At 44.6% G+C, this 26366-nt stretch overlaps 1 protein-coding gene across 5 annotated transcripts in view; it reads right to left on the reverse strand.

The window, feature by feature from the left end:
* MAF (MAF bZIP transcription factor) overlaps positions 1-26366 on the reverse strand; it is a 343782-nt gene that overhangs the window by 308649 nt on the left and 8767 nt on the right. Inside the window, exons 1-3 of one of the 5 annotated variants that reach the window (XR_004322534.1) lie at positions 24347-25921; positions 21044-21105; positions 17327-18771 (exon numbers count right to left, since the gene is read on the reverse strand). Coding sequence is in view for 4 of the 5 variants with exons in the window: in XM_032486828.1 (XP_032342719.1) it covers positions 21072-21105 (34 nt within the window). In the remaining variant the exon portion in view is untranslated. Of the gene's footprint in view, positions 1-17326; positions 18772-21043; positions 21106-24346; positions 25922-26366 lie in introns of those variants that run through there. The other 4 variants (XM_032486827.1, XM_006178228.3, XM_032486828.1 and 1 more) reach the window with 4 other exon arrangements.

Here is a 26366-nt window from a genome sequence, read left to right on the forward strand (position 1 = left end):
CTGCCTAGGAGACCTCCCCACACAGGTCCTTCCAGATCCAGCTCCTCCCTTGGGCCAGGAAACAGAATAGGAGCCTCCCTGTTTCTTCCATATCCCCCCTACCCCACCACAAAACAAACACACAAAAATCCAAAACCAAAAAAACCCTTCAGCCTCCTACTTTAAATTCACAAGTATCTACCCGACAGGAAGTTCTTCATTGGTCCCTCCTCCCATCCATCCATCCATTCAGCAAATGCGTATTAAGTACATACTGCGTGCAGGCGCTGCGCTAGGCGCACAGACACCTGGAGCTTACACTCTGCTAGATCTAACATGCGGGCTGAAAGCCGTGTCTATAAGGCACAGGTCTTTCCAGATACCAGACACGGCTAAATCTCAAGCTGGTAGTGGTTTTCAGCCAGGTAACTCAGACAACTCTCAAGCTCTAGAACTCAGTAGACTATCCAGTGATGTCACTACTGGCTTCATGTGGCTACTGAGCCCTTGAAAAGTGGTTGGTGTGGCTAAGGAACTGAATTTTTCATTGTCTCTGATTTTAACTACTTTACTTTTAGACTTATGGACTAAAGCAGTGTAAGTTTTTTTTCTGTTAAGCACACCTTGATTGGGTTAGACTCTGTTTTACATTAAACGCTGAACACTGGGCAACCAAATGAAGACACGCGTCAACTTTCAGAGACTTGGCGTGCGCACACAAAATGTTTGTAAAATATCTCATTAATACATTTTTATACTGATCATATGTTGCCGAAATACTATTTGGATGTGTTGGGTTTTAAATAATACTAAAATTCATTTCCCTGTTTCTATTTTTTTTTTTTAATGTTGTAGCTAGAACACTGAAAACTTAATGTGGCTCATTTCTATGGGACAGCAATGCTCTTGACTGTTTTAATGAATAAATAGTGAGTGAAACAAACACGCAGAGAATGGGTTTGCCTGCTTGGATGATCGCCAGCAGGGGGGAAGGGGGTTCCTCTCTGATTTCATATCTTATCCTGATTCAGGGGTATCATACCTGGCCCTTCTGGTTGGGAAGAAGGAAACCTTTTGCTCCTCCTACAGTTTTTCACTTTCAAAAAGTATCATCCAGATGGCTCAGAGCAGAATCACTTACAACCATTTGGGGATGCTGGGAGAGGCAGCCTCAAACCATTCGCTTGGGCTTGAAGCTTCTTCTTAAGCTAGGTCACCATTGCGTGTATTTCCAAGGCAGAAAGGGTGAACCTTCCAAGGGGACACATCTCAAGAGTAGCAAGTTCTGCTTTCCGCAGGTTCCGTCACCCAGCGCCAGTGCCACCTTCTCAGGCCTCTGGGACTTCTCACTGAGAGGCTTCAGGGTATAATTAAGTGTACAGTCCTTCCAGGAGGCCTCTTTCCTCTCCACCTTGCCGATTGTTCTGTTCTGCTGGAGAGAAAGTGGAAGTATTTCCTTGTCTTAGGAAGCACGCCAGCCTGGCTGAAATACATCTTTCTTGTATGTGTCATCTAGAAAGTTTGTGTTCTGGTTGCAGGGGGGGACACAATGAGGAATTTGGGGAAGGAGAGTGAGGAGTGAGCCCACAGCTGACTAAGGGCCGTGGTGTCAGAGTGGAGTCCTGAGACAGGTGAGGAGCTAGGAACCCGTAATGGGGCGCATTCGAAAATAATGCACCCCTGAGTCTGATCCCTTCTCTGCTGGAGAGACATTTCAACTCGTCAGCAGTCTGAAGGGACAGGGGGGATGGGGAGGGAGTCGAGGGGCCCTGGCTGGTGCGGAGAGGTGTGCAGGTCAGAAGTCAGGCACTGCACTGCTGCCCAGCCCAGCACGCGGGAGCTTAGCCGCGGAGGGGCTGATGGCTTCACGGGAGAGACTGTGGAAACCTGCTCGCCAACCAGACACACGTGGAGGGTGAACGCTGGCCTGGTACCCTGCCTGCGCTGAGTCCTGCCTGCCACAGTGTGCATCTCCACATCCCCATTTTCCATAGGTGGGGACCAAGTTCCCAGAGTGATGCACACAGTGCCCCCTGTACCGTTAAGGGTGCTGAAAAGCCTCCCGTTGCTGACTTGGCCCCCCAGTCCCAGGCTTGGGAATCCCCCAAGGAGAGAGGAGGCCTTTGGAATCTGTAGTTTGATCTCCAAACTCTCTTTGGCTGTCAGACCCTTTGAGGCTCTGATGAACCTAGGGACTCTCCAGGAAAATGGACACAATTCCTGGAGAGAATTGCGAATAACTTTCTAGGGGATTTTATAGGGACCTTGAAGGTAAGCCTTGGGTTCTGGGGATGGATAGACTGCATATAAAGAAAGGCTACCCACCATTAAATGCAAGTATTAGCTGGAAGAGGCACTCATTTGGTCTAATGTTTGATTACTAGCTTATTATGAATAACACATATGTAAAATACATCTATATTGATAATTATATATATAACATGTATATTCTGTCCAATCGGTGGCAGCTGAACGAGGGACCTCTATAAACAACTAACATTTTATTTGTTATTTCTTTTTTAACTAAGAAATACATGGAAATTGCCAGTGATATTCCCAACCCAGTTTCATTTGTCTGTTTCTTTATCTGTTCTTCCTGTCCTGCCATAGGTCAAATTATATGAGGTCAGATCTTCAGAAGGCAAAGCATGGCCCCCCGCCCCCGCAGGTGCTGGGGGAACGTCAACCCCCCAACAGCCATCGGGGGAGGTGGGGGAGAATGAAGAGCCCCCATCGGATGGATGACAGAACCAGATTTGCCCAGAGTCCCTCAGCTAGTAAGTGACAAGGCAGAGCTAGACAGGGGCCTGTCTGACTCCGTCAGCAGTTCTCTTAGCCCAAGACCTTGGCCATCCAGCCAGAGATTAGAGAAATGTGTAGAGAGCACCATTTTACAGTGACAGTAAGATCTCACAGGTCTGGGATGAGGTCTTCATGGATGTCACCTCCCTCCCCACCGTCCCCTCCATGAACAGCTTGATAGTCAGCATTCCCAGTAACTAAATCCCACCTACAGGTCAATGAGACTTCCGGTATCCCGGGAGGTGTGAGCAAAGTCCCTTCTCATCCACAGAAACGGAATCTTCTAGCTGCCAGCCAGTGTCTCTTTGAACGTCCCAGTAATTTCTGTGAGGCTCTAAAGCTGGAAGTTAAGCTTAATGTACAAACCTTTATTTTCCAAAGAGGCAGGTTGGCCTTCCTGTATCGACAGACTCCAGAGCTTAGATTTATTACAGAATGGTAATCAGGTAAAAGAATAAATACACTGCATCTTTAATTCATTAATCACCTCGGAAAGCAAAATGAACTACAGTAGAGAAGACAATATGTTTTCCAATGCTAGGGGAGGGGGACCAGGGAGTCTGTTTCTCAGTAAAATCTAGTGACTAAAATCCATTTTGCCTGCAGATTAGAGAAAGGATACTTTACCTCTGAAGCTGTTGTTTAGATGGGAGCAGGAGGCTCTCTGCAAAGGAGGTTTGGCAGGACGGGGTGTTTGTGGGTGGATGCTGGTGTCTTCTGTGGGTTCCTGTTGTAACTCACAACATGAACCACAGCCTGGTCGAGAAACTAGGCATTGGATTCAAACAGACCTGGGTTCAAATTCCTGCTCCATCTGGAAAGTGGGGAGGGCTTGGCGGCAGGCACCCTAAGTCACTTATTGCCTTAGACTGGTCTACCTATGGGATTTGGGTCCTAAAGGTGTTTTGTCTCCTAAACATTTCACAGTACCAAATCCTCACTTAAAGGAGACCTGTACTAAGGCTAGAAAAAAAATTTTCTGGAAGCAAAACTTAAGCATCAGGTTTTCTGACCAACCACCTGCAGCTGGACACTTTGGAAGCGCCATCTGGCTTGAGGGTCTTGGATCTGGCCTGGAATGCTAAGAGGCTGCCCTCTTCCTGCTGCTGCTCCGGAGTCCTTACAATCTGGAAACTAGAAATGAGCCAACTTCCCACCTATATAGCAGACCTACAAAGCAAGAAGTGGTAAGTCAGCATCTTAGATTCTTCAAGGGAGGGAATCAAGGTCTGTGTCAAGACAAAATGGAAAGCCGTGATAATAAATAATGTCTATTGGCTACTTCTAGGGACTTGACATAGATGATCTCTAATCTTCCCAACTGCCCTGCAGGTGTTTGAGCCTATTATTGTGCCCATTTCACAGATGCAAAAACAGGTCCCTGGAGGTCAAGTCCCGCAGACAAGTTGACATCACCATGTGACTCAGCTGGGAGGTTAGGAACCACCACCGTGTATTAAGCACTTCCTGCCTGCTGTGCTTTATCTGTAGGATCTCATTTATTCTTACCGACAACCTAGAAAAACAAGTGTGACTATCTCTATTTCATATATGAAGTCAGAAGCAGCTCAGAGGCTTTAAGCTAGGGGAGCAGACTGACATTTGGAGACTGCTTTGTCTTGGAGGGGCCGTCCTGTGCCCTGTGGGATGTTTAGTAGCATCCTTGCCCTCCACCCACTAGATGCCCATAGCACCCGGTTGCCTAAGTCATGACAACCAAAAAGTTCTCCAGATGTTGCCAAATGTCCCTTAGGGAGCAAAATCGTCCTGCTTTAACCAAACAATGAGGTCACGCAGGTGGGGCTGCAGAGCTGGGAAGGGGACCCCAGGCTACCTGACTCCTCCATTAGGTTGTTTTCCAAAAGCTGCTTCAGTTACCTTAGGGCCGAGGTTCTCCAATGGGGCCCCTTTGCAGTGTCACCTGGGAACTGGTTACAGATGTAAATTCCCAGGCCCCACCCCCAGACACCTGAATCAGAAATTCAAGGGATGGGGGCTGCTAGCAATCAAAGTTTTCACGTCAGGCGATCAGGTGCTCACTGAAGTCTCAGACCCAGTGCCTCGCAGGCATGTGTCTGAGCCTTGGCTTCATGCTACAACCCCCCGGGGCCCTTTGCAGACAATACTGATGTGGGGATACCCCCCACCCCCCGGGGCTTCTGACTTAATTGATCTGGGTTGGGGCTTAGGCACTGGGATTTTGAAAGCTTTCCAGATGATTCTCACAGGTAGCTAAGGTTGAGAACCATCGACCTCGAGGGAGCTGACCCCGGTTCTTGGCGAGTCATCGGTCAAAGTCCAAGTGTTAAAATTAAAAACAGTTGAGGTTGGCTCCCTGACCCATCAGCCAGAATCTTGGACAGAAGCAGCAAGAGTGGGGTGGCGATTCCCCGCTCTCAGCCTCAAACTGCGGCCCCCAGCGGCCCAGCTCCTCTCACTGTTCCTTTTTTTGGATTCCCCTTTCATCGATTTACCTAAATCGCTATTTAGCTGGACTCTTGATCAGCCCAAGAGGTGAAGAAGGCCACTAAAACTGGCAGGTTAATGCTTCACATTGCCAGACATATCTGCAAGGTAACAGAATCATTGCCACAGGTAGAAAGGGGATTCAACTCTTCCTTTAACAATACCCAAGCATCCTCCAAGGTCCTGTCCCTCCCTCCAGCCATCCCTCCTCAGCCCTGGGCAAGCCGATCTCCTCACCATCTTTTGCAAAGTCTGTAATCATTCCCTTGTTAACCTGGCTGAGTCCTTTCCCATCCTGTACCCCACAGCCTGGAACATCCTGTCCCTTCTTCCTGGATGCCCATAACCTCTCCATCCCCTAAGATCTTTCTTCGATGCCTCCAACCCACAATGATCTGCCTTTTCTGCTGCTCTTGGGCCACCATCAGAGCAGCAATGTTAGCGATGCATTTGATTGATGTATCTGATCCCGCTCTGTTCAATTTCCATTTGTTTTCATCTGGGCATCTCAGGCAACAGTGTGCTGCTAAACGTTTAACAACTGGTTCTTTGGCAGAGGATGGAGGCCAGAGAAAGGGGCTAGATTTTCTTAGCATTTGCATTCTGTGCAGCAGATATTCCCACCACAGCTGACTTCATACTACCAGTGCGAAATCACTGAACGTGGAACTGAAAGAGAAGCACACAAAAAGAGGTACCCACAACCGGCTCTCGTGAGCCCTCAGGGGTGAGCTCTAGCACGTTACGGACAGTCAGTCCCACAAACATCTACTGGGACTATGTTCTGTGAGATCCCCTGTGCTAAATGCTGAGCATAAAGAGTAAAAAGCATGGGTCCTGGATCAGAGTCCAGTGTGGTATAAAGGGAAAAAAGCTGCCTTTCAGAGTGATATGTCACAGGCAGAGGAAAAAGGAAGATACAAAGGAGGGGAGTGATCAACTTTTACCAGTGAATCTACAGGATCGCCTTGAATCCTGGGAAAAAGGATCCTCAACGTTTCTGAGCCAAAGGAGACAACATTACCACTGGTCACTTCTGCTGCTGCCGGAGTGGTGACCACAGTCCATTGGCATCGCATTTAGGAGTGCAAGGTTTGTTTAACCCATGTAAGAATTCCAGGAGGCTGGTTCTACCATGCCCATCTAGAAAGGAAGAGACCTTCCCAAAGTCACAAAGCTGCAAGGGTCTAACACTGATGTCTGTGCAGCCTCCAACACCCTGAGAAATCTCTAAGCCTGGCCAGTGAGGGAAAGTGGTCCTTTGCTAGATCAGAGACTTCCTGAGCTGACATTCCCTTAGAGAATGACTCCCCAAAGATACTCAAAGTGGACTGGAGAGATTCTGGAGTCCTAGGTGGCACAGAGAGAAGGGCTGAGAAGTTGGAGGATCAGCTCCACCCTCAGAAACGTCTCATTTCTCTTTTAGTCGGTGATCTCACATAACCTTTCATTTTACAAATGTTTGCACTGCAGAAACAAAACAAAATAAAACAAGTTTGAAAACCTCTGATTTGTGCCAAATTCTGAAATTTATGGACATCGTAGCTGAAGTCAGGGGCACTTTTAGTGGGCATTTCATCTCCCCATGTTTCCTTCTAATTCAGTTACAGTTAGCAGATAATGGGAATAAAATAACTTTGGAGAAATTTTCAGAAAATGCACCCAAGACCAAGTACCTCCTCCCAAAAAAGGAGAACTCTCAAGGCAAAATTTTAAGCACACCAGTAACCCCCACCCTCGTACCAAAGCGATGGGTTCAAATCTCCCTGTTCCGTCCTCTCCCGGGTTCCTGCAGGACCAGTCTGCAGGATTTCCCGGCTCAGCCTAGCAAACTTCCCTCAACACCCAGTCAAATCTAGATGCATCTTGGAAATGCTCGCCCCCTTGTTGGAAATTCTTTCCACCCACATTGGACAAAATCTGCTTTACACAATTTCTCTGCAGGCAGCTTGGCCCCTGCAACAAGTTCAAAGAACTAGGGCTGCAAAATCTACCTCCTTCCTCACCGCCTGGCACCTCGACTCACTCTTCATTTTTCTCTTCCAAAGAAAAGACTGCAAGGGCATTGCTGTAGTTTAACATGTAACTCACAAATTAAAAAGTGAAAGAAGAAACACATTTTTCTGTCAATGGCTTAAGGGGATTCCACTTCTAAGCTGCTGCTAAAACTCCCATCGTCTTTTTTTTACATCCGGAGCATTTTGGAGCAATCTGCTGGAGTCAAAGAAAGCAGTGAAATTTCCACAACCGACTTCAAAGCTCCCTGAATCCTGTATCAGTGGAGGGGAGCCTGGTAGCCACACCCGAGGGGACGTTTTTTCAAAGAGGCATGTGTAGGAATTTAGCAGGCATTTCTGCCCTGCATCTGCGACTGATGTTAATGGCAGACACGTGACCAAATCTCCATGAAGTTCTTTGTAAAATGCTCCTCCTTCTCTTTCCAGTACTTTTGGCTGTGACAATGCAGATGATACAGAAAAAGGCTAGGATGGAGGAACTGCCGCCAGCCCCACGAATAATACCAGCCTGAATTCAGTGGATACACAGGAGTCTTTTATTGGATGGGGAGCATGGAGTGAAACTGATTGATGAAGAGGAGAGTCTGCGCCCGGATGGTTTCACGTTTGTAAAAACGGATGCTAGGCAGAAGTGGCTTCAGAGAAGGGAAGCACGCCAACTGTCAGGGCATCAGCCACCTGAGTTCATTTCTCTACTTTTTTTTTTTTTTTTTTTTGTCTTCTGTTTCCACTCGTTCCTTCTTTGGCCTGGTTTTGTCATTTCTTTTCCATCTGATCTCTGTTTACCCATTTTGGGTCCATGTCCAGGACAATCCTTCCTCCCCAACTCACACACATAACCACATAGTTTATTCCAGCTACACCCACACTGCTGTGCTCAATTAAGATTCCCCAAGCATGAAAAGTGTAGAAAAGGGTGTTTGGTCTGTGAATATGCTGTGCTATTAGACATTATACAAATTAGCCCCCTAAGATGTTGTCCAGCTTACAGGCTCATGATAGAGCATGGGACTATCCATCACCCCACAGTCCAGCCTGAAAGGATTATTATTATTATTATTTGGTTATGAGTGAGAGGAACATACTTTCATAAGATTATTGGTCATTTTCATTTATTTTTTCTAAAAGCTGTCTATTTTCTTATCAGGTTGTTTACTTTCTTCTTCTCATTTTTTTAATGGAAGTATATAGTCAGTTATAATGTGTCCATTTCTGTTTACCTTCTTTCTAAGAGATTTAGAAGAGCTCTTCATATTAAGGAAATTGGGTCTTGGACTATCTTGTGTGTTGTGGTTTTTCCCACTTTGTTGTTGGTCTTTTGATTTTGTTCATGGCATTCTTCCTATGTGTAGGTTTTGAGTCAGGCTAAGGAAGATCTTTCCTAGCCTAAGTTAAAAAAAAAAAAAACCCACAAAAAAATAGTTGCCTCTTGACGCTTTGTAGCTTTTGCTTTCACATTGTCCACAAAATGACCACCCTCCTCCTTTTCACAAACCCCACGGGCTTGAGAAAGCATTTATCAAACAGGACTGGCATTTATTTTTTTTAACTGTCTGCATCAATAATAAATCTTGAGAGCAAGAACTGTGCCCTACGTGTTTCTGGATCCTCCAGAGCCAAATCCACATTCTAGAATACAGCAGGTGCAAAACAAGCATTCATCAAATCGCATCTTAAAATAAAGCATGCCAACTATGACTGCCCCGCCAGTCGAAGCAAAAGGGTCTGTTTTCTAAAAGCTCTCCCAAAGAGGACCTTGAGACATAGGTCTGGTGCAGACTGCAGTTGAACAAGCTGTCCAGGAAAGGAAACTCAGCCCACAAAGAGTGTCAAGCAAATGCCAGGATACGGGGCTGTGGAAAAGCTGGGAGAGGATTAAGAGAAGCACCTCTCGTTTCGACAGCTTGCCAAGATGTCTTCTTCCATCACTGAAGGAACTTTGCCGAGGCTCTTGTTACCTGTTTGCTTGCTTGTCTGAGCACCTGATTGCTTCTTCAGGTGCGTGCCCTGCCACTTTCCCAGGAGGATCTGAGGCAAAGATGTGTGCTGCTTTCTGGGACAGGGCTGGGTGGGACACAAGAATAAATGAGGCATGAACTCCAGGCTCATAGAGATGAGTTTTGAGTCCAAGAGATGAGAAATGTAAAAGGTAGAGGGAAGAGGGCCTGCAGAGCGAGGCCCATTTTTGTGTGGTTTAATGCTGTGGGTTTAGTGGAGGGTCAAGCGCCTGACAGCAGGGATCAAACATCTTGGTTAATTTCAGCCGGCACCATATTCCTCAGTCCTGTTTCTCCTGCCACCCTAGTCACACCCTAACTAAGCACCTCTTGGGAATGATGACAAATAAGACATTGGTCCCTGCAAAAGCATGTGCAAATAATTTGGACGACATCTCTCTTTGACACTAGATAACTAAATGCATTTTTCTCTTTTCTAGGCAGGATTTTAAACACCATCACATGTTTAAAATTAGCCATTCTGCCAGCTCGAAATCATCAGGACCTCTCCTGGTTCATGTGCGGGACTATGATGAGCTGGTCACTGAGCAGATTGTGTAGGCTCACAGAAGGTCTCTGATTCTAGCTCAATTGACCCGTTTCCCAAAAAAGAAGAATTAAAGCCAGCCGGGTGCTCAGGGGAGTGTGGCCTGCCCAGGTCACAAGGCTGCTTTGGTGGCCAAGGCAGTTGTAAAATCGAGGCTTCTGGACATCATCTCCCATTCTCTTTCCCTGTGTGCCGCATCTGGCTGCCTTAGCCCTCCTTATAAAGAACACAGTTGATGTTCACAGAGGACTGGGAAGGCCATGGGAAGCAGGAAAAACACAGAGCAATTGTTCATCCCCTTTAATTTTAAACGGGACCTGAAAACCGCTGAGTTGTAAGACATAATAAAATATGGGAAACTCATCAGTGGCTTCTTCACTTTCTGGATTTCTGCAGATAACTCAGGAGTTCTCAATCCTGGTTGTGCAGTAGGACAACTGGAATTTTTTTTTTTTTTAAAATATGGATGCCTGAGCCCCACCAGCCCCTGGAGGTTCTGGTTTAATTGGTCTGGGGCAGAGCATCAACATTTTTTAAAGCCCCATCGGTGTATCCAAGGTTGAAAATCCAGTCCCTAGGTTCAGAGACCCATTCATGCCCTAATTCTACTCATTCCTATCTCCTAAAAAGGTGTACGTGGCTCTCGGGTACTGGTTTCCCTCCCCTACATTGGCAAGTGCCCATCTCCCAATCCCTGCAGAACTGTATTCTCAGAAAATCTGATTAGGCAGGTAGACGGCCCTAAGGACCCGCCCCTAGCCAGTGCCGATTGGACAAATGGTAGATACCTGACCAAGGGGGACCAATCAGCTATCTCTTCTGAGAACAGGACAGCAGAGTTTCTAACTAACGTCTGCTGGGGATGTTTAGGGTGGGACCCAGGGGTGAAAGCAGGAATCAGGGGTCCTCCTAAGTAAGAAGTCTTGCCTGCTTTCTATAGGGAGAATGAAACCAATGTGCAAAAAGAGAAAAGGGAGGAAAGATTGACAGAGAAAATGAACTTCTGGCCCCAACTCCGCCCACCTTCCTCTTTATTTCACGCCCTTAATATACACCTGTATCCTTACAATAAAGGAACAGCAACCTGAAGGCAGAGTTTTTACGTCCAAGATTCTAAGCAATGAACATGCTCCTTCAAGGACCTCAGATTCCCTTAAGAGGCTCATCCAATCACAAATAGCCAGGTCGAATTTGAGGGTGATCCTAGGTTTTCTATCTGAGCAGAGGACCCCGAACTGGCATCCTAAAAGACCATAGGAGTCCATGAAGGCAGTAATGGCACCCATGAGCCATTCCTGCTCTTATAAAGACCTATAGGATGATCCCCATGATGAGGTTTTCTTTGCTTTTTATTGAATATACATCATTGGAATTACACCACTTCTCTTGCTGATCAAAAGCCTTAGAGCTTTTATAGAGGGCTCTGATTAACAAAACAAACACACAGAATCACAGATGAATCTTTCAGAATGTGGGCTTCATAGGAGGAAGAGAGTAAAGGGGTCCTCTGGTACTAAATAAAAGAACTAAGTCAGGACTTCTTTAGTTAGCCAACCATTTTTCAAAGCTGCCCTACTGTTATTTCCACAAGATGTTTGATGAGAAAACAGGTTCCATGTTCAAATAAATGTGAGGATACTGGATGCCATCGTGTTGGTCCTTCCCCACGGAGGGTCACAATATACATTAGCGTACAAAGGCTCTGAGGTGGACAAGAGTGAAATTAAACATTTCACTTAGTCTAATCCATAATTCCCCTAAATTATTTGACCACAGAACTTCCTAAGCACATCTTTTTAAAAAAATGTTTCCGGGTGGTGGTATTTTTTCATGGGAGGACGGATAATAAACTACTGTTCTAAATTCTTCTCCTTTCTCCAGCCCTTATTTTAAAGCAGAGGGAAAAGGGTAGGAGGGTATAGCTCAGAGGTAGAGTGTGTGCTAAGCAGGCACAAGATCCTGGGTTCAATTCCCAGTACTTTCATTAAAAATAAACAACAAAAAATAAACCTAATTACCCCCCCAAAAAAAACCCTATAAATTTAATTTTTAAAGAAGCAGAGGGAAGATGTCCTATATCATAATCACAAAGTTATTTTAAAATAAATGAAGGCTTGCACAGTGTCAAGGTCAAAGCTTTAGTCCATATAATACTGGTCAGGGCCAAGCTTGCCGGGGTAATTACTCTGTACCAGGTGCTCTCCATGCATTATTGTATTTAATCCTTTGCAAAAGCCTTTCAGGGACTATCCCTATTTTACAGATGCAGAAACTCTGTATTCTTTTTCATGTTACTAGAGATTTTGCTGACAACTTTTTATTAAATGGGGCTTTCAATGGAGTGATTTAACGCTGATTTATCTTCACTATCCAGCAATTTCCTGAGTGTCAGTTGTGCACCTGACACTTTACACATTACAGGGTATTAAGGAAATGTACCATCTATTATTTTTTAAATGCTCTTGAAATGACAATCTTTATCTTGGAGTAGGGAAGGGCTGCTCCTTTACCTGCCAAAGGAAAACCACAGAATCATTTGTGTTTAGAGCCAGATGGGTCCTTGGGGTCAAGATCATGGGAAGTAGTAGCCCTGGGTCTTCTAGATCCTACTCAGATGATAATGTACCTTCTTCTAGGCATCACTCAGCCCCACTCAGAAAAAGAGGACCAAGGAGGAAGGAGAGGGTAACTGATCTCACTCGACACGTGCTGAGGTTAAACACTGAGCTGTTTAGCTGGGATGGGGGGGCAGGGGGATAGGGTGGCATGGTGTGCATCTAGAAACATCTGCCTGACTGTGGTGTAGGGTCAAATCACAACTTTATTGCTTTGAACCTGAGTTTCCTCATCTCTGTAAAGGGGATTAAAATATCTGCCCCCTAGTTGGTGTGAGCATCAAAGACGGCACAGGTCCTGGCTCCCAGGAGATGCTCGGTCAAAGGCAGCTGTTATCATCATCTCCTGTGAGACGCTGGATGGCCTCCAAGGGCTAGGGCTAGGTGGAACATCGTGGTCTTCAACTCCGTGGAAGCTTTCTCTCACTCCTGACAAATGGGCACCACCCCCAAGTGACCAAAAGAAGTGGTGAATAACAACTCCCCTTTACGTAGGCTGATTCTCCTAGTCTCTGTGGCTGCGGGGCGGGGAGGGGAACAACTCTTCAACTTGAAGTCCAGCTCACCTCTGAAACCCCCGAGACAAGGGAGGTGAAAACCAACTCTGCACACATTTGATAAGATACACAGTATGTCTGCATGCAGGGGAAATGTCCTGACTAAGTATTATGGTTCCAGCCCAAGAAAATTAATGTGTGAAATCTTGACCTTTGGATCTCCATGTGTATCTGAGAACTCACATACAGGCCCCTTCTTCCACATGTTCCTTTTTGTTCTGCTATCTTTGCAGACACTGACCTCCAGATAACCTCTCCCCGATATCCTGGTAACATGGGCTGGCATTCTGGTTTCAAATGTATGTCTCTGGTACCTTTGTAAAAATAATTTTCCAATTTCATAAAATGAGACCCCCCCCCCACCGCTAATGAGCAAATAACAAGCAGATCTGCTTTGAAAAAAAAAAATCATACTTCAATGGCTGTGATCATCTGGCACTGGCTGAAAATGATCCCTTGTTTTGCCAACAGGCATTAAATGTCACTCCTTCGTTAAACACGTTATTGTCCCCGATTACGGGTGGTGTTCACTGCATTTGTAATTTATAGAATGCATTTATTGATTTTATTGTTTTCCTTTATTGGGATGTTTTAGGGTGTGTTTAGATTTGTAGCAGGGAGCGTCCCGTTTTGCCCCAGTGACTGATCCATACCAGTCTCTCCCCAGGAGTAACGAATCCCAGGTCTCAAGGCCTGGGACTCAGGTGGATGCGGATGGTCATACTGACACCTATGATCAATTTCATCTCTACTTCACACGATGTATCATTTTTCACATGTAAAGATTTTACTGTGTAGTGCTTTGTTTCTAGATAGAATTCTAGAGCCCTCTTCATTTCTCATATTAACAGCTTAATATTTAGAGTTGGAAAGACAGACAGGAAATGTAATGAGAAGACTTCAGGACTCCCCCAAATAAAGTAACTCTTGTCTTCAATTTGACAAATATGAAACAGTGTTGGACGCGCAAAACCTTTCAAAAAGCACTATTTCCAGGTTCAAACACAATGGTCCTGAGAAATAAATGACTAATTCTTGTTTGATATTAATCACAAATTACTTTTTTCCTTTAAAAAAATAATTAGAAACATGAGATGGAATAAATATTTCAGGCGACCAGCAGCAAAATGGGGAAATACCGTGTGTTTGGAGTTTTAGTGCCCTCTGAGTACAGAAATTTATTTGCAGCAAGCAGAAAATAGACAGCAAGCATAAAAATACAGCAGAGTCCCTCTAGTAAAATTATTTATCAAGCTAACAAGGGAGGGACCCTTCTTGTAACAACAAGCCAGTGAGGAAAAGACATGGCTTTATATTTTACCTTTGGGTTAGCAACCCAGTAAAAATGCCAACTGACAAGCACTTCACATAAACATTTCTTTCTAAATGAGCTTCCTTGTTAGAAGGAAAGGGAAAAAAAAAAAGTCTAGCTAAGGACCACTACAGCTTACAGACAGAATTCTAGCATGTATACGCTGAGTCTTTCGTGCAAAAATAATATAACTGAAAAAAATAAGTTAATATGAGAGACGAATGGAGCTTAAAAAACAAATCAGAAATTCATTTTAAAAATGTGCTTATATTCTTATCAGGGTGTCCTTATACTTGGATGTTTATAGATGGTCACCGTTTTGCCACATGCTTTTTCAGGGCTGGCTTACAAGTCTCTGGAAAACATATATATATACGTAGACATTCATATATAGAGATACATATGTACTGACATTGCCTCTACTGCACAAGCCTCAATGCTCTATTTTTTCAAATATTTATTTTATGAGCAAAACCCCAAAGTCAGATTTTACAGTTTAGTTCAACAAAACCAAACTTTGATTATAAATTACAGGTCACTTTACTGCAACATGCAAGAGCAAGAAAAAAAAAGAAGAAAGAAAGTAAAAGGATGGAAAAAGGAAACCCTTGAGACAAAACTAGGCAGTGGCCTGATCCCAATTAAATGTTAAAGAAATAGTAAAAGATGCATTCTCGGAATAACTACATCCTCCATAGCTCGGCAAGTAACACCTGATGAATTTACAATGCAATCACCCACTCAGATCTCATCTTCCCTTAAGTGAAAGTCTGACCGGTTAACTGTGGCAAATGTGGGAAGGGGGCTTTTTTACTGTAGAAGAAAATGACACTGGAGAGGATGAGGAATCTGAAGGACGCTATAAAACGTTGAGGAAAGTCAGACAGAAACATCTTGCTGGATCTGCATTCCCCTGCCCCCTCCCCACCAACTCCCGCCACCACGTCCCAACAATACCTTAAAAGTTACAAATTTCCCAGCAACAGGAACAGAAAGATTTTCATTACTAACATCAGCCAGCTCAAATAAAATAGGAGGGGGAAAAAAATAAAACCAAATTCTTTCTTACTGTGTTTTTTTTTTCCCTCTCTGGAGCCGAGCGACTGCCACCGCACTGCTGTGAAATCTCCAAGCTCTGGCTGGACAAGTGAAAGAAACCTCCGCTTTCGGGCAGGATCCGGATTATAGGGTTCAAACTCTCCAATTGAAGTCCTACCAGCTGTTTGGGAACTGGGCATATTATCTGCTCACAAATGTATAGGGAGGGTTTACTGCTCCAGTCAGGTGCTATTTTGTTACACTGACCTTTTGGCGTTTCAGCCAAGCGCTGTCAGGATGCTACAAAGTAAGCGAAGATCAAAGCCAACAGAGGTAACGTTGAAATTAACCAGGTTCCTCTTGGAGGCTAGAGTGTTTAGCATCCCATCTTTACTAACAATTTTACCACCAACAACTAAGCCGAGGGAGAGTTTGAGAGCAGCAGTTATGCAAGTTCTGGTTTGCAAGGCTCCAGGGGATTAGCAGAACACAGAGCAGGTGGGAAGTCCGTGTGTCCAGGGAAATTACGTGATGCCAAGGGGCCTCGCACGTGTGGTGACTTTCCAGCAGCTGCTGAGAGGAGGGCAGCTGGGAGCCCTCAACCCTGGGCCGCAAAGCAGCCCCGAGGTTTACAGAAATCCTGATCTCGTCCCAAACTGCTGCTCCTTCTCTGAAAGGGGGAACCCAGGCTCAGCTCTGTAAGCACACCTATTAAAGCACAGACACTATTGCTTCTACTCTGCAATGGTGAGAAGCTGCTTCCGGGCTTTAAAAGAAGAGAAGGAGAAAAAATAAAAAATAAAAAGTCGGGGGCCACTGAGTCACAAACAAAACAGTCATTGAGCATCAGGATAGAACTGCAAGAAGGAGCAAAGAATGAGACCCAACACGGGTCAAAAAGGTCAAATAAAGGGAAGAAATTTCTGATCTCTCTTGGTCACCCTCACCTGGCCTTCTGAAAAGCAGTGCGGGAAAACCAACACTGTCAGACGTATCGTGTGCTACACCCTAAGATTTTTTGAAAGGATTTGAGAGGATTTTAATGGCTCCATTAGGAAGAGAGAGAGGAGTGAAGTAAGAGAAATTTTAAAATGAAACAGAAAATTCTATTTTCCTATTCAAAATGTTCAGCTAGTAAGAGACCCCACGTCAGCTCCCCACCCTCCTTTGCCTGTACACTAGGAATGAATCTCATTTTAAAATATAAACAACCCAGAGGCACACCATCACAGTATAGACTCAAGCCTTTTAATTAACTACCATTGGTAATAAAAGGTTTCCATTCTGATTAAAGCTGGGGTGAGGGGTTCAACCTTGGTGTCAGAATCTCTTTAAACAATTGCAAACCCCCGGACTCAAGACTCAGCTTGGCTGCTGGCAGGAGCCAGGGAAGAAGAAAAGAAACTTTTTCTGTAGAACCCAGTTTAAAGGAGGCATGACCTCAGGGTCAATTTCAGATCAGTTCAAGTCTCACCTCCACTGCCTACCTGCTAGCAAGTGAACTTACTGTGCTTTTCAATGGATTGAAATGACTAAAAAGAAATTGTCACTTGCTGCATGTGGATAACACGTTATTAGATGCTTGCTGAGGGACCGGGGAAAACAAACTCCCTTCCTCTCTTTTTTTTTCTTATTCTCACCTCACCAGTGATGAAGGTGTAGGATGCGCCCCTGTCCTGCTAATTATGTGTTAATATCTTCCAGCAGCTTCAACTGGAGGTCACTGCGGTGTTGTCTCCAGTGACACCTGTAATTCCCACAGCTGGTTAGATTTTCCCACTCACAAAGCCTGAAACTTCCTCTCCCCCACCTCCAGTTTGGCATTAGTTCCCATCCGAAATTTTATAAATGCTAATATCTTTATTATATTTCCTGTAGACTCTGGAAAGAGAGGCACTCAGAATTTTCCCACTGGCTTACCCTCATCCCAGCATTTTCCAAATACTGCAAAAAAGGAGACACAAAAAAAAAAAAAAAAAGGCAAAACCAACCAACCCTTCTGCGTAGCTCATTTATTGCTGATAATTTCATTAGGTGCCAGGAAAAGCAAAAAAAAAGAAGAAAAAATGCAGACGTGAAACAACAACTTTACAGTAATATTTGGATCGAGGAAATCAAAGACAGCATGCGGCAGACGAAGGGAGTTTCAACATTGGCATCTGTGAACGGCAGCAGTAAATCTGAGTTTTTGGCAGGTGCCTGAGTGTGTGCTTTTAGAACGAAAGCTCTTTACAGAAGCATCATTTTGTTTTAAGTAACGAGTGCTGTACTTGTACAAAAATTCCTTCCTCCTTTTTTTCCCCCAAATGCATAACGTCTCTTTCTGTAAGGCAGCCCCTTCAAGAGCGTCCTAAAGTTAACTGAAAATATAATGTGATTTCATATGGCACCATTCAACCAGTTGCCCAGTACCTGCTCTGCTATAATTAATTGATGAAATCCGCTCAGTAGTGGACCAGTGCCCAAGGAAAGGAAACAGTAGGCAGCCTTGTATGGAAAGGGGGTTTGGTTGGGTGGGAGCAGACTCTAAATAAACACACAACAACAACAATTAGGTAAGTCCCAGTAATAAAACACTTTAAGCAGAATTATTTTCCCTTATTTTCTCAGCGCCAACACATACAGTGATGTAATTTGGTTAAGACATACTCATGGAACTTGTGATGGATTGGTCCGCTCTCCAAATCTGCATGCCAGACAGCATTCTACTCCTTGCTGTCTTCCAGGATGGGGCAGTTACTCTAAAAACTGAGTATTTAGAAGCCTTGAGGGGTCTGCAGTGAAGACAGAGACAAGACCAGCCACTGTTCTCGAATGGAGGCACCAAGAAATTCAAACTTACAGTCTATGTTTTCACATGTCCTTTGCATGAGAACACCTGATTCACCACTTCTGTTCAAATATTTTGATGATCTCTGCAAGGGAAGCACAGCCACGACATCTTTAATTCTGTGTTTGGATGAAACAGCTGTACTAAGGCACCCACGTTGACACTGGGCATCGGGAAACCATGCTTGCATTTTATTTCTGGATGATTACGGGCAACGTGGGACGACAAGTTATACAAAATATTAACAAGATTTCTGAGTCCTTTTACCGTGTTTTCTGTTTCTATTTCAGTTCATAACATAGTAAAGCCTTTCTTTCATTTGTTTGAATTCACGTCAGCATAGATACAGTCAGAATAAAACATGTCCACTCAGCTAATTTAAGACTAGGGGTAAAAGGAAAAAAAAAAAAAAAAAAAAAAAAAAACCACTGACGGGGACTTAGAACCAGAGAAGTGCTGTTTATATAAGTTCCATCAGGAAAGCTCCCCTAGGTGACAGGAGAGCTACAAACAGGCCTCCCCCTATGTACGGATCCCACCTGCCCTGCCCCGAGGCAGCTCTGTAAGGCTTGGTTGCATCCGGATGGGTCTTAGCCAATATCAGGAACATCTGTAACGGGCAGAGCACACGTATCAGCAGGCTAAGGTCCACCGCCACCTTCTGAAATGAGCGTTTCAGCACACGGGATGAAAGAGCACGTCTCAAAGGCCTACGTTCACCTTTGGTGCAAACCATGGGCTGTTGTGTTGCCTCCTTTTGACAATTCACCCTAATAGATAGCCTCTAAGGTGAATTCCAAAACCGCCCCTCCGCCTTAGGGTCAAGCCACATCATCACTTGTTTCCACAGGGATGATGCTAATATCACGCCTTCCCCAGGGATGCTACCACGGAGAAATCTGCATCAGATAGCAGTGTGGGGTCGTTGGCTCTGTGGATTGTCAGGTTAGAAGGCACAACCTCAGTAAAGCACGCACTTGGGAAGACTTGCATATTGTAAGCTGTAACATGTGCTGTTGGAAAGTGTTAGTCGGGATCAGGGGATGTAACAGAAATAGAGAATTTAATCTTTTTGTGATCACACTTAGGATGACTGTTCTGATGTGCCCAAGAACCGCAGTGTAATCCAGACTGCGTTTCTGAGAATAAATAAAAGGTAATTAAATGCCTCCCCAAATGGCTTGTGATTTCATTTTCACACCCTAGCCTAGAAAATTGCCAGAAATAAGCCACAAAGTTGTAATTGTATGTAGTTGAAATTAGCAAGAGAGCAGAAAGGTAGTGGGTCCCCGTCTTTGGCTTCCAGGATTGAAATCTCTTAACCAAAGTGACTTTCTGAAAATAAACTAAGTAACTCTCCCAAAGGGATCAAGTATTGAACTTTTCATATCTCAGCTTATAATATCTAATATCACAGAGTAACTTTGAGGAATTGTCCTCCTTCCCAAATTCCCCATCTGGCCAAATGCCTTTCTCTTCCTTGCTCTCACCTGTCAATCATGTTTGCAGCTGAAATTTGATTTCTCTCCCACCAGTAACCTCATATGAAATATTACCAGGGGGGTCAAGACCCGTGTGAACCTTGCCTTAAAAAGTTCATTAACTCTTTGCTCGAAATGGATGGTTTCAGTGTAACAAAATCTGCCAGTGGGCCCAAATCATCATATTTAATAGAAGGCTTTCCAACTGCAATTATAAAGTCAGGGATAAAAGAAAGGAATAAAAAAGTAAGGAATAAAGTGTTGCTCCTGCATGCACACACGAGGACACACAAATTAATCCCAAAGGCGCACACTAAGTTAAAGTCTATGTAAGAGAACTATTATAGAAAATGTTAATTTTGTCTAAGGCTAGGAAAGAAATCATGTTAAATATTCACAGTCCAGTTATTCAAAGACTCCCCTAATCACAGCGTGTGAAAGTAAGTAATCAGATACCATTTTTGAACAGTGCGGGAAAATAAGGTTCTGTTTTCCAAGACCCTCAATTCAGTGGATTTTAAAGAGTCTCCTCTGCAAAAAGTAGCAATTTGCCCCCCTCCTTAGTTTGTCTAGAAACCAAAAGCTGTATTTCATGCAAATTTCTCAGCAAGCAAATTTAATACAAAAAAAAAAAAATCAAGCTTCATTCCATTAGCCAATATGAGGTAACACGAATACATAAAACGATGACACTAAATAATTGTTGGTGTAAGAGTGTTGGTCTAGCTCTCTAAACAAAAAGGAATCATAATTAAATTCACACTGAGATGCTTGCAATTGAAAACCCATTTAAATAGCTTAATTTCATTTTTTTTTGAAGTAGGTAAAAATCAGATTTCTGCCTCCTACCCACCTTCTGCCTATTTTTGAAATGGGGAGTGGCTTCGAAGTCACATTTGGACACAGAAGAGGGGACATAATGTGCTTTGAAATTGCATTAGATCCTCCAAATGTGAATACAGAGTGAATTATAAGATTCTGTGAATTTGGAATGTGTCTCTGACGTCCAAGTAAAGCTGGCCAAGGACTGTGGATGCTGGTTGTACAGATTCACCCAAACTGACATTCAAGAAGAAAGACTAGCTAGCTCTTTGTGTGGCAACAGACTCACGCTGGTTGAGGCTGAAGATCTGAGATCTACTCAAACAGGATTAGTACTCTATCCACCACACCTATGGAATGAAATCAGTACAGAATTGCATGCATGCTGGTCTCCCATACACTGCACCCTTCTCTGCAGCCCCTAGAATCACCATTTATGCACACGGGAAACCCACATACAAAAACTAACGCAGGAGATTTTCACACCTCAAGAATGAGCAGCATTCCTTGCTTGCTTGCTTTCTCCCTCATGGAAAATGCACTAAAACAAGCACATGCAGATCAGAAATCAAGATGTACCTCTTTGACTTCAGGCAACAGGATTTGTTCACATCACTGATGTAGAGGATTCCCTTGGGTACCTGATTTAGTAAATATATTAAAATAAACAAAGGCTTGTTAATAACCATGAAGGGGGTTTTCTAAGGACAGTATGCTAAAGGCAGCCTACCTAGCTATGAAAAGGGCAGAATGAGACCAAAAGAATAGGGATTCAGTTCTACTTGCTTTGGCATCCTGGCCTCCGCCCTGCCCGAGGAAGGGTTCACATGGAAGAGAACGGCATGGGAGGCTGGGTCACCTTTTTCCACTATTGCTGCAGCCCCCAGGAAGCTGAGATAGAGATACCCACTGGCCCAGCAGCCTGGATCAGCTTTGAAGCTGCCCTCAGTTCGGAAGACCAAGTGATCCCGGGGTCACGGGCAGGAGAACATGAATGGCCTCTGATGGGTGACTCAAGGGTTCACAAACTGCGCATCCCTCAGAGAACCAAACTGGTCCAGATTTCCCCAGCTCTTTCCTAGGGCACATTTCTCTTCCATCTTCCCCCCTCCTCCTCCACTGCCCTGGGCTCTTCTGCTGCCGCTGCTGACCTTAATTGCAAATGTTCTCTTAACAAATAGAACCATTTGGGTACCGCCCTTTTATTTATTAACTTCTTTTCTGTTTAAATTAGTAGCAGTGAATGCTTAGAACGGTAATATGAAAATGAGGTTGCTTTAAAAAAAAAAAGTCTTTTTGCTTCACAGTGAATAACAAAGCACAGTAATTCAAAGTAGTTAGCTTTCTATGGTTCAAAAAACCCTTATTGCTATTAGCTGTACTAATGTAAGTGGCAAAATAATTATCATTTACTGTACCGAGTCCAATATTTTCCAGACAGCAGTTTAATAACAAAGCAAACCTGTCATCTCTCCCTATAGTTAGCCACACGATACAAGTTCAGACTGTCAAAATATATTTAAAATCTAATTTAAAAAATTCAACATGGTTACAGCAAATCTGTGTACAATAATTGTGATAAACTAGCAAGTCAATCTAATTTTTTTCCCAACATGAAGATTCAGTTATTTTTCTTTGATACGCGACACTTTTATTTAAATTACTTTACAGTTGGTGTGAACAAATATTCTATGCATACACCTGCTGAGATCCGCCGGCTGCTGTGACTGACATAGAATCTTTCTTAAATTTTCACTTAGCTTAACTCTCTAATTTTTTCCAATGCCCTTTATCTAAGTGGTCTGACTATGCATTAAAACACTCAGATAAACAAATCTGTACTCATATTGGTCAGAACTGCCCCAAATACACTATGTGCTTTCACCCACATTTCATGTTAGAAATGCTTTTAAAATCTTGTGGCACAAACTACTCTTCTTCATGCCACAATATACACTAATCTTTTGCCAAATACATTATTTCTCTGCCAAAAAAAGAAAGAAGGAACAAAAAACACACTGAAATTATAAAACCTGGAAGTGTTATCCGTGATACCAATTGTTCTCCATTTGAAGTTCAAATGGCTAACCTCCAAAAAAACAAGAAAACTTCCCGTATAAGCTTACATTTTTTAATCTTTAGAAACAACAGATTCTTTTAGAAATGCAAGTGAATAGAGTTTAAAAGCTTAAGAGATCATGGAGGAAATATTTTTGTAATTTCTTTGGGGTACTGCAAACATATGTTGAGCTTCTGTAAGGAATATTTACATGAGATCATATACTTGTGAGGCATTTTTCAATTTTAGAAAAATATTACAAAGCAATAATTGAACGGAGACTTTGCAAAAACGCCCCTTTGCCTTCCTGACCATCTCATTGATAGTCTCTGTTATTTTTGGAGAAAAAGAATCGGGCCTCATTAAATGCGATATTTGGCATCCTGCCTGAACTCTCATAAAGTAGATGTCCTTTTTAGATCACTGGTGTCATTTTCCTCAAGATGACCTCCATCCTCTGGCCACCTGGGGAACCCATCCTGTTATCAAGGCATTTACTTTCACAAGTGAGGGAGAGAGAGATTCCGTTTGCACACCTGAATAGAGTCCAAAAGTCACTGCTGTTTCTCTGTTCTCATCACCTTCACCCAGACTGGTCACTGGGGAAGAGTGGTGGGGGCCAGGGGGTCTCACGTAGGAGTGGGAGAGGAGATTTTTGAGCTGGACCATGATGGCGTAGTCCAAGCCAGGCGTCTGCCAGCACAGAGTCTCTAACACTGGGATCTATTTACCTAACGGTTAAATAGTATTTTTTTAAATAGCATAGGCATGTGCAGCGACATTCCAAGGAAGATTTTAAAAGGTCTCATCACCGGTACAGTGCAGGGAATTAACATGGACCTGTACACCCGAGGACATGGTAGACTGGTCAGGGTGCGTCTCCGCGCTGCCCGGAGTCACGCCAAGTCTGGCCACGTTTTTATGGGAAGATGATTCTGGTTAGGTTCCGCTCACGCCTACCAACATGGAGAGCAGGCTGAAGAACTCTGTCGCATGATCATTTTTACGTCATATTGTGGAAACTGCGGATTTACCTTTTAATAGCTTCCCCCTCTACAATGTGTTACTTTAAAGAGTTCCATAAATAAATAAATAAATAAGTAAACAAACTGATAGATAAATGGCAGATGAAACAATATGTTGGATTCATTACCTGAAAACAGAAAGACGTGAATATCACCTTTTAACAGATTTAATCTTAGGGTGGTTACCAAGCCCCCCCCCCATGCATTCAAGGATTTTTGTGGAATCTGGTGGTGTAAAAGTGCCTTAGATGCTGAGATCACAGTTTTACTTTCAACACATTTATCTGCAATTAATGAATCCTTCCCTAAGAGAAAAAGGGGAAAAGGAGAATTATTTAAGAAGGTGCAATGATTCTTGCCTAACTACTTCACCTACAAGGATCTAAAAAACTGAGGGTCCCTGTAAGAAAAAAGCCCCACACGGAAGGGCTCCTTTCTGAAATGAGTCATTTTAAAGTTTGCCCTCTTTAGACAGTTCTTGCCTGCCTGAGATTTGGCTACAGCTGTGTTAAATCTGCGAATGCAAGCAACCCCCTCGCGCTGGAGCTGTGGGCGAAATCCTAATAAAGTTTGCCTGAGCGGCTTTCCTTTACAATAAGCATCAAACTCTATCAAGGAAAAACCCCAACCTTATCGAGATTTCTGGAAAGATTTTAAAACATGCTCTCTGGAGTTCCTTCTTTTCCTCTTTTTTCCTCTTTCACCCAGTCTCCAATCAGAGTGCAGGGGGCGGGGGGGGGGAGTGTATAGATCAGGAAAATGGGCTGGACAATTAAGAGAGTAAAAAAATCGAATGACCTGGAGCTGACGATCTTAGTTCCAGAAGGTGCCTGGGGCAGCTTGAGGGTGAGGTGGGGATCCCAAGGTGAGGGGCGCAGCCTTTTAGGGCTGAGTCCCGCTCCCTCCCTCCAGGAGCCCACTTGGGGCGGGGCGCAGCCAAGCAGGTAGTTTTCAAGTTCCGAGAGCTCCACGACGGCCAGGGCAGTCCTCTTGGAAAACTTAAACCAAATTCCAGTACAAATCCGAGTTCCCTGCTGGGGCGCGCTGGGAGCGGCTGCCGGTAGCGGCTTGGGCATCTCGGAGGGGAGGGGAGCTGCCTGGCCGGCGTCCGGAGCTTGCGGGCCTCCCGGAGGCGCAGCCGTGGGCCCGGGGCACCCGGGACTTCCCGTGGCCCCGGGCAACCACCTGGACCCGCCCCCGAGGTCCCGGCCTCCTGTTCTGCACTTGCTGCGAGTAGCCAGGAGCGCACCTGGCAGGCGCAGAGATGCCCAAAGTGAATGGGCCCCGCAGAGAAAGTGTAGGCGGAAGGGGTGGGCCCGGGAAAACCAGGAGACGGGACAGCGGACGACCTCAGCATCCTCCCTGCCTTCATCTTCTCCGTTCCTGGCTTCAAGGCCCTTGGACCAGAAGCTCCAGCCAGCGCTGAACATTCCAGAGCCACTTTCCAGCACTTCTCCGCATTCCTGCCTTCGCACCGGAACTGGAGCAGGAGCGACTTAGTGGGTCCGAGGTCTCAGCTTATGTGACTGCCTTCTGGTCCAAGAGCAGTGACTTCTGAGTCTCTCTGATGGCCCTGGGTGATGAGGCATGGGGTGGGGGATAGAGGTGCCAAAAATTATGGCGAACATACTGGGATGGGCTGGGGCCAGGTGGGAAAGGGCTGAAGCCCTGGGGCTAAGTACATTGCTGTTGTTTTTAAGAATCATGAGGATCTCTGGGTCTGTCAACGGCTTGTCAATCAACCTGTAAACAGAGCCTTCCTGGTGGGAAGTCAGAGCCCTGGGAATGACCCAGAGTTGACAGGGTGTCATAAGCCAAGGTTGGCCTCTGTTAGTAATACTCCCCCAGCCCCAGCATGCCTCCCACTACCTGCTCTGCTCTCCTCTCCTCCCTCCCAGGCCTAGTTTGGGATTGCCTATTGTTCCAGGATCCTCAGGCCTGTTGTCCTTCTGCGGAACCACCCCCCTCCCATCCTCGTGTCCCCAAAGGAGACCAGAAACCCACTTCTACAGGTTTCCAGAATGGATGAGGGCACATAGGACCAGGGCAAATTTTGGTTGCCAAAAGGAATGCTGCACTGCTGTCCAGATTTTCAGCCCAGGATTCCCTTCACAGCCATCCTTTTAGGGGATTCTCTCAGGATAGCGATTTTTCCTCCTCCTTCCCCAGTTCTATAAGGTTACAGGGCCTCTCCTATTCCCTAACCGAAAAGAACCAACCACAAGGAAAAGCCGTTCTTTGGAATCTTAGCTTGGAAACACTCAAGATTGGTGATCAGAATATTTAGAATAAATTCAGAATCCAAATCCCCAGTGTGCAGCTCACACCCAGGCCTGGCCTGGGCAGGGGCCAAGCGGGCGTGGGGGGTGAACACAGAACTATTTCCTCCCCTCCCCCCTCCCCTCCCAAACCTCCACAGACACCCCCACCCTCATCCTCCCTTCTTGAATTAATGCCCCTTTCTAATCGTAACTAAAGATCCAAGAATCTGTGGAGAGGGGAGGAATGTGATTTTGCAATCCAAAGTCCTAATTATAGGAAAAAATTTTTATTTAACAAAAAGAAAGGAAAAGAAAATGTATTTTGTTGAACAGGGAAGAGGTGCTTAGCAGATGATTATGATCTGGGTAGAAAAAAAATGCATTCCGATCATAGCCTCTCTGTGGAAAATGTATTTTGTGAATTTCTTGAAACTGTCCAACTCTGATGCACAGTCATATAAAGATCTGATTTCTGTGTGCTGTTGAGGTGTTCTTTCTCTGTCAGTCTTGTTATACGGGGGCAAACTTACGGAAAACACACAAAGGGCTTTCAAATT

This window comes from Camelus ferus, chromosome 9, assembly GCF_009834535.1.
Source record: "Camelus ferus isolate YT-003-E chromosome 9, BCGSAC_Cfer_1.0, whole genome shotgun sequence".
NCBI classification, from domain to species: Eukaryota; Metazoa; Chordata; class Mammalia; order Artiodactyla; family Camelidae; genus Camelus; species Camelus ferus.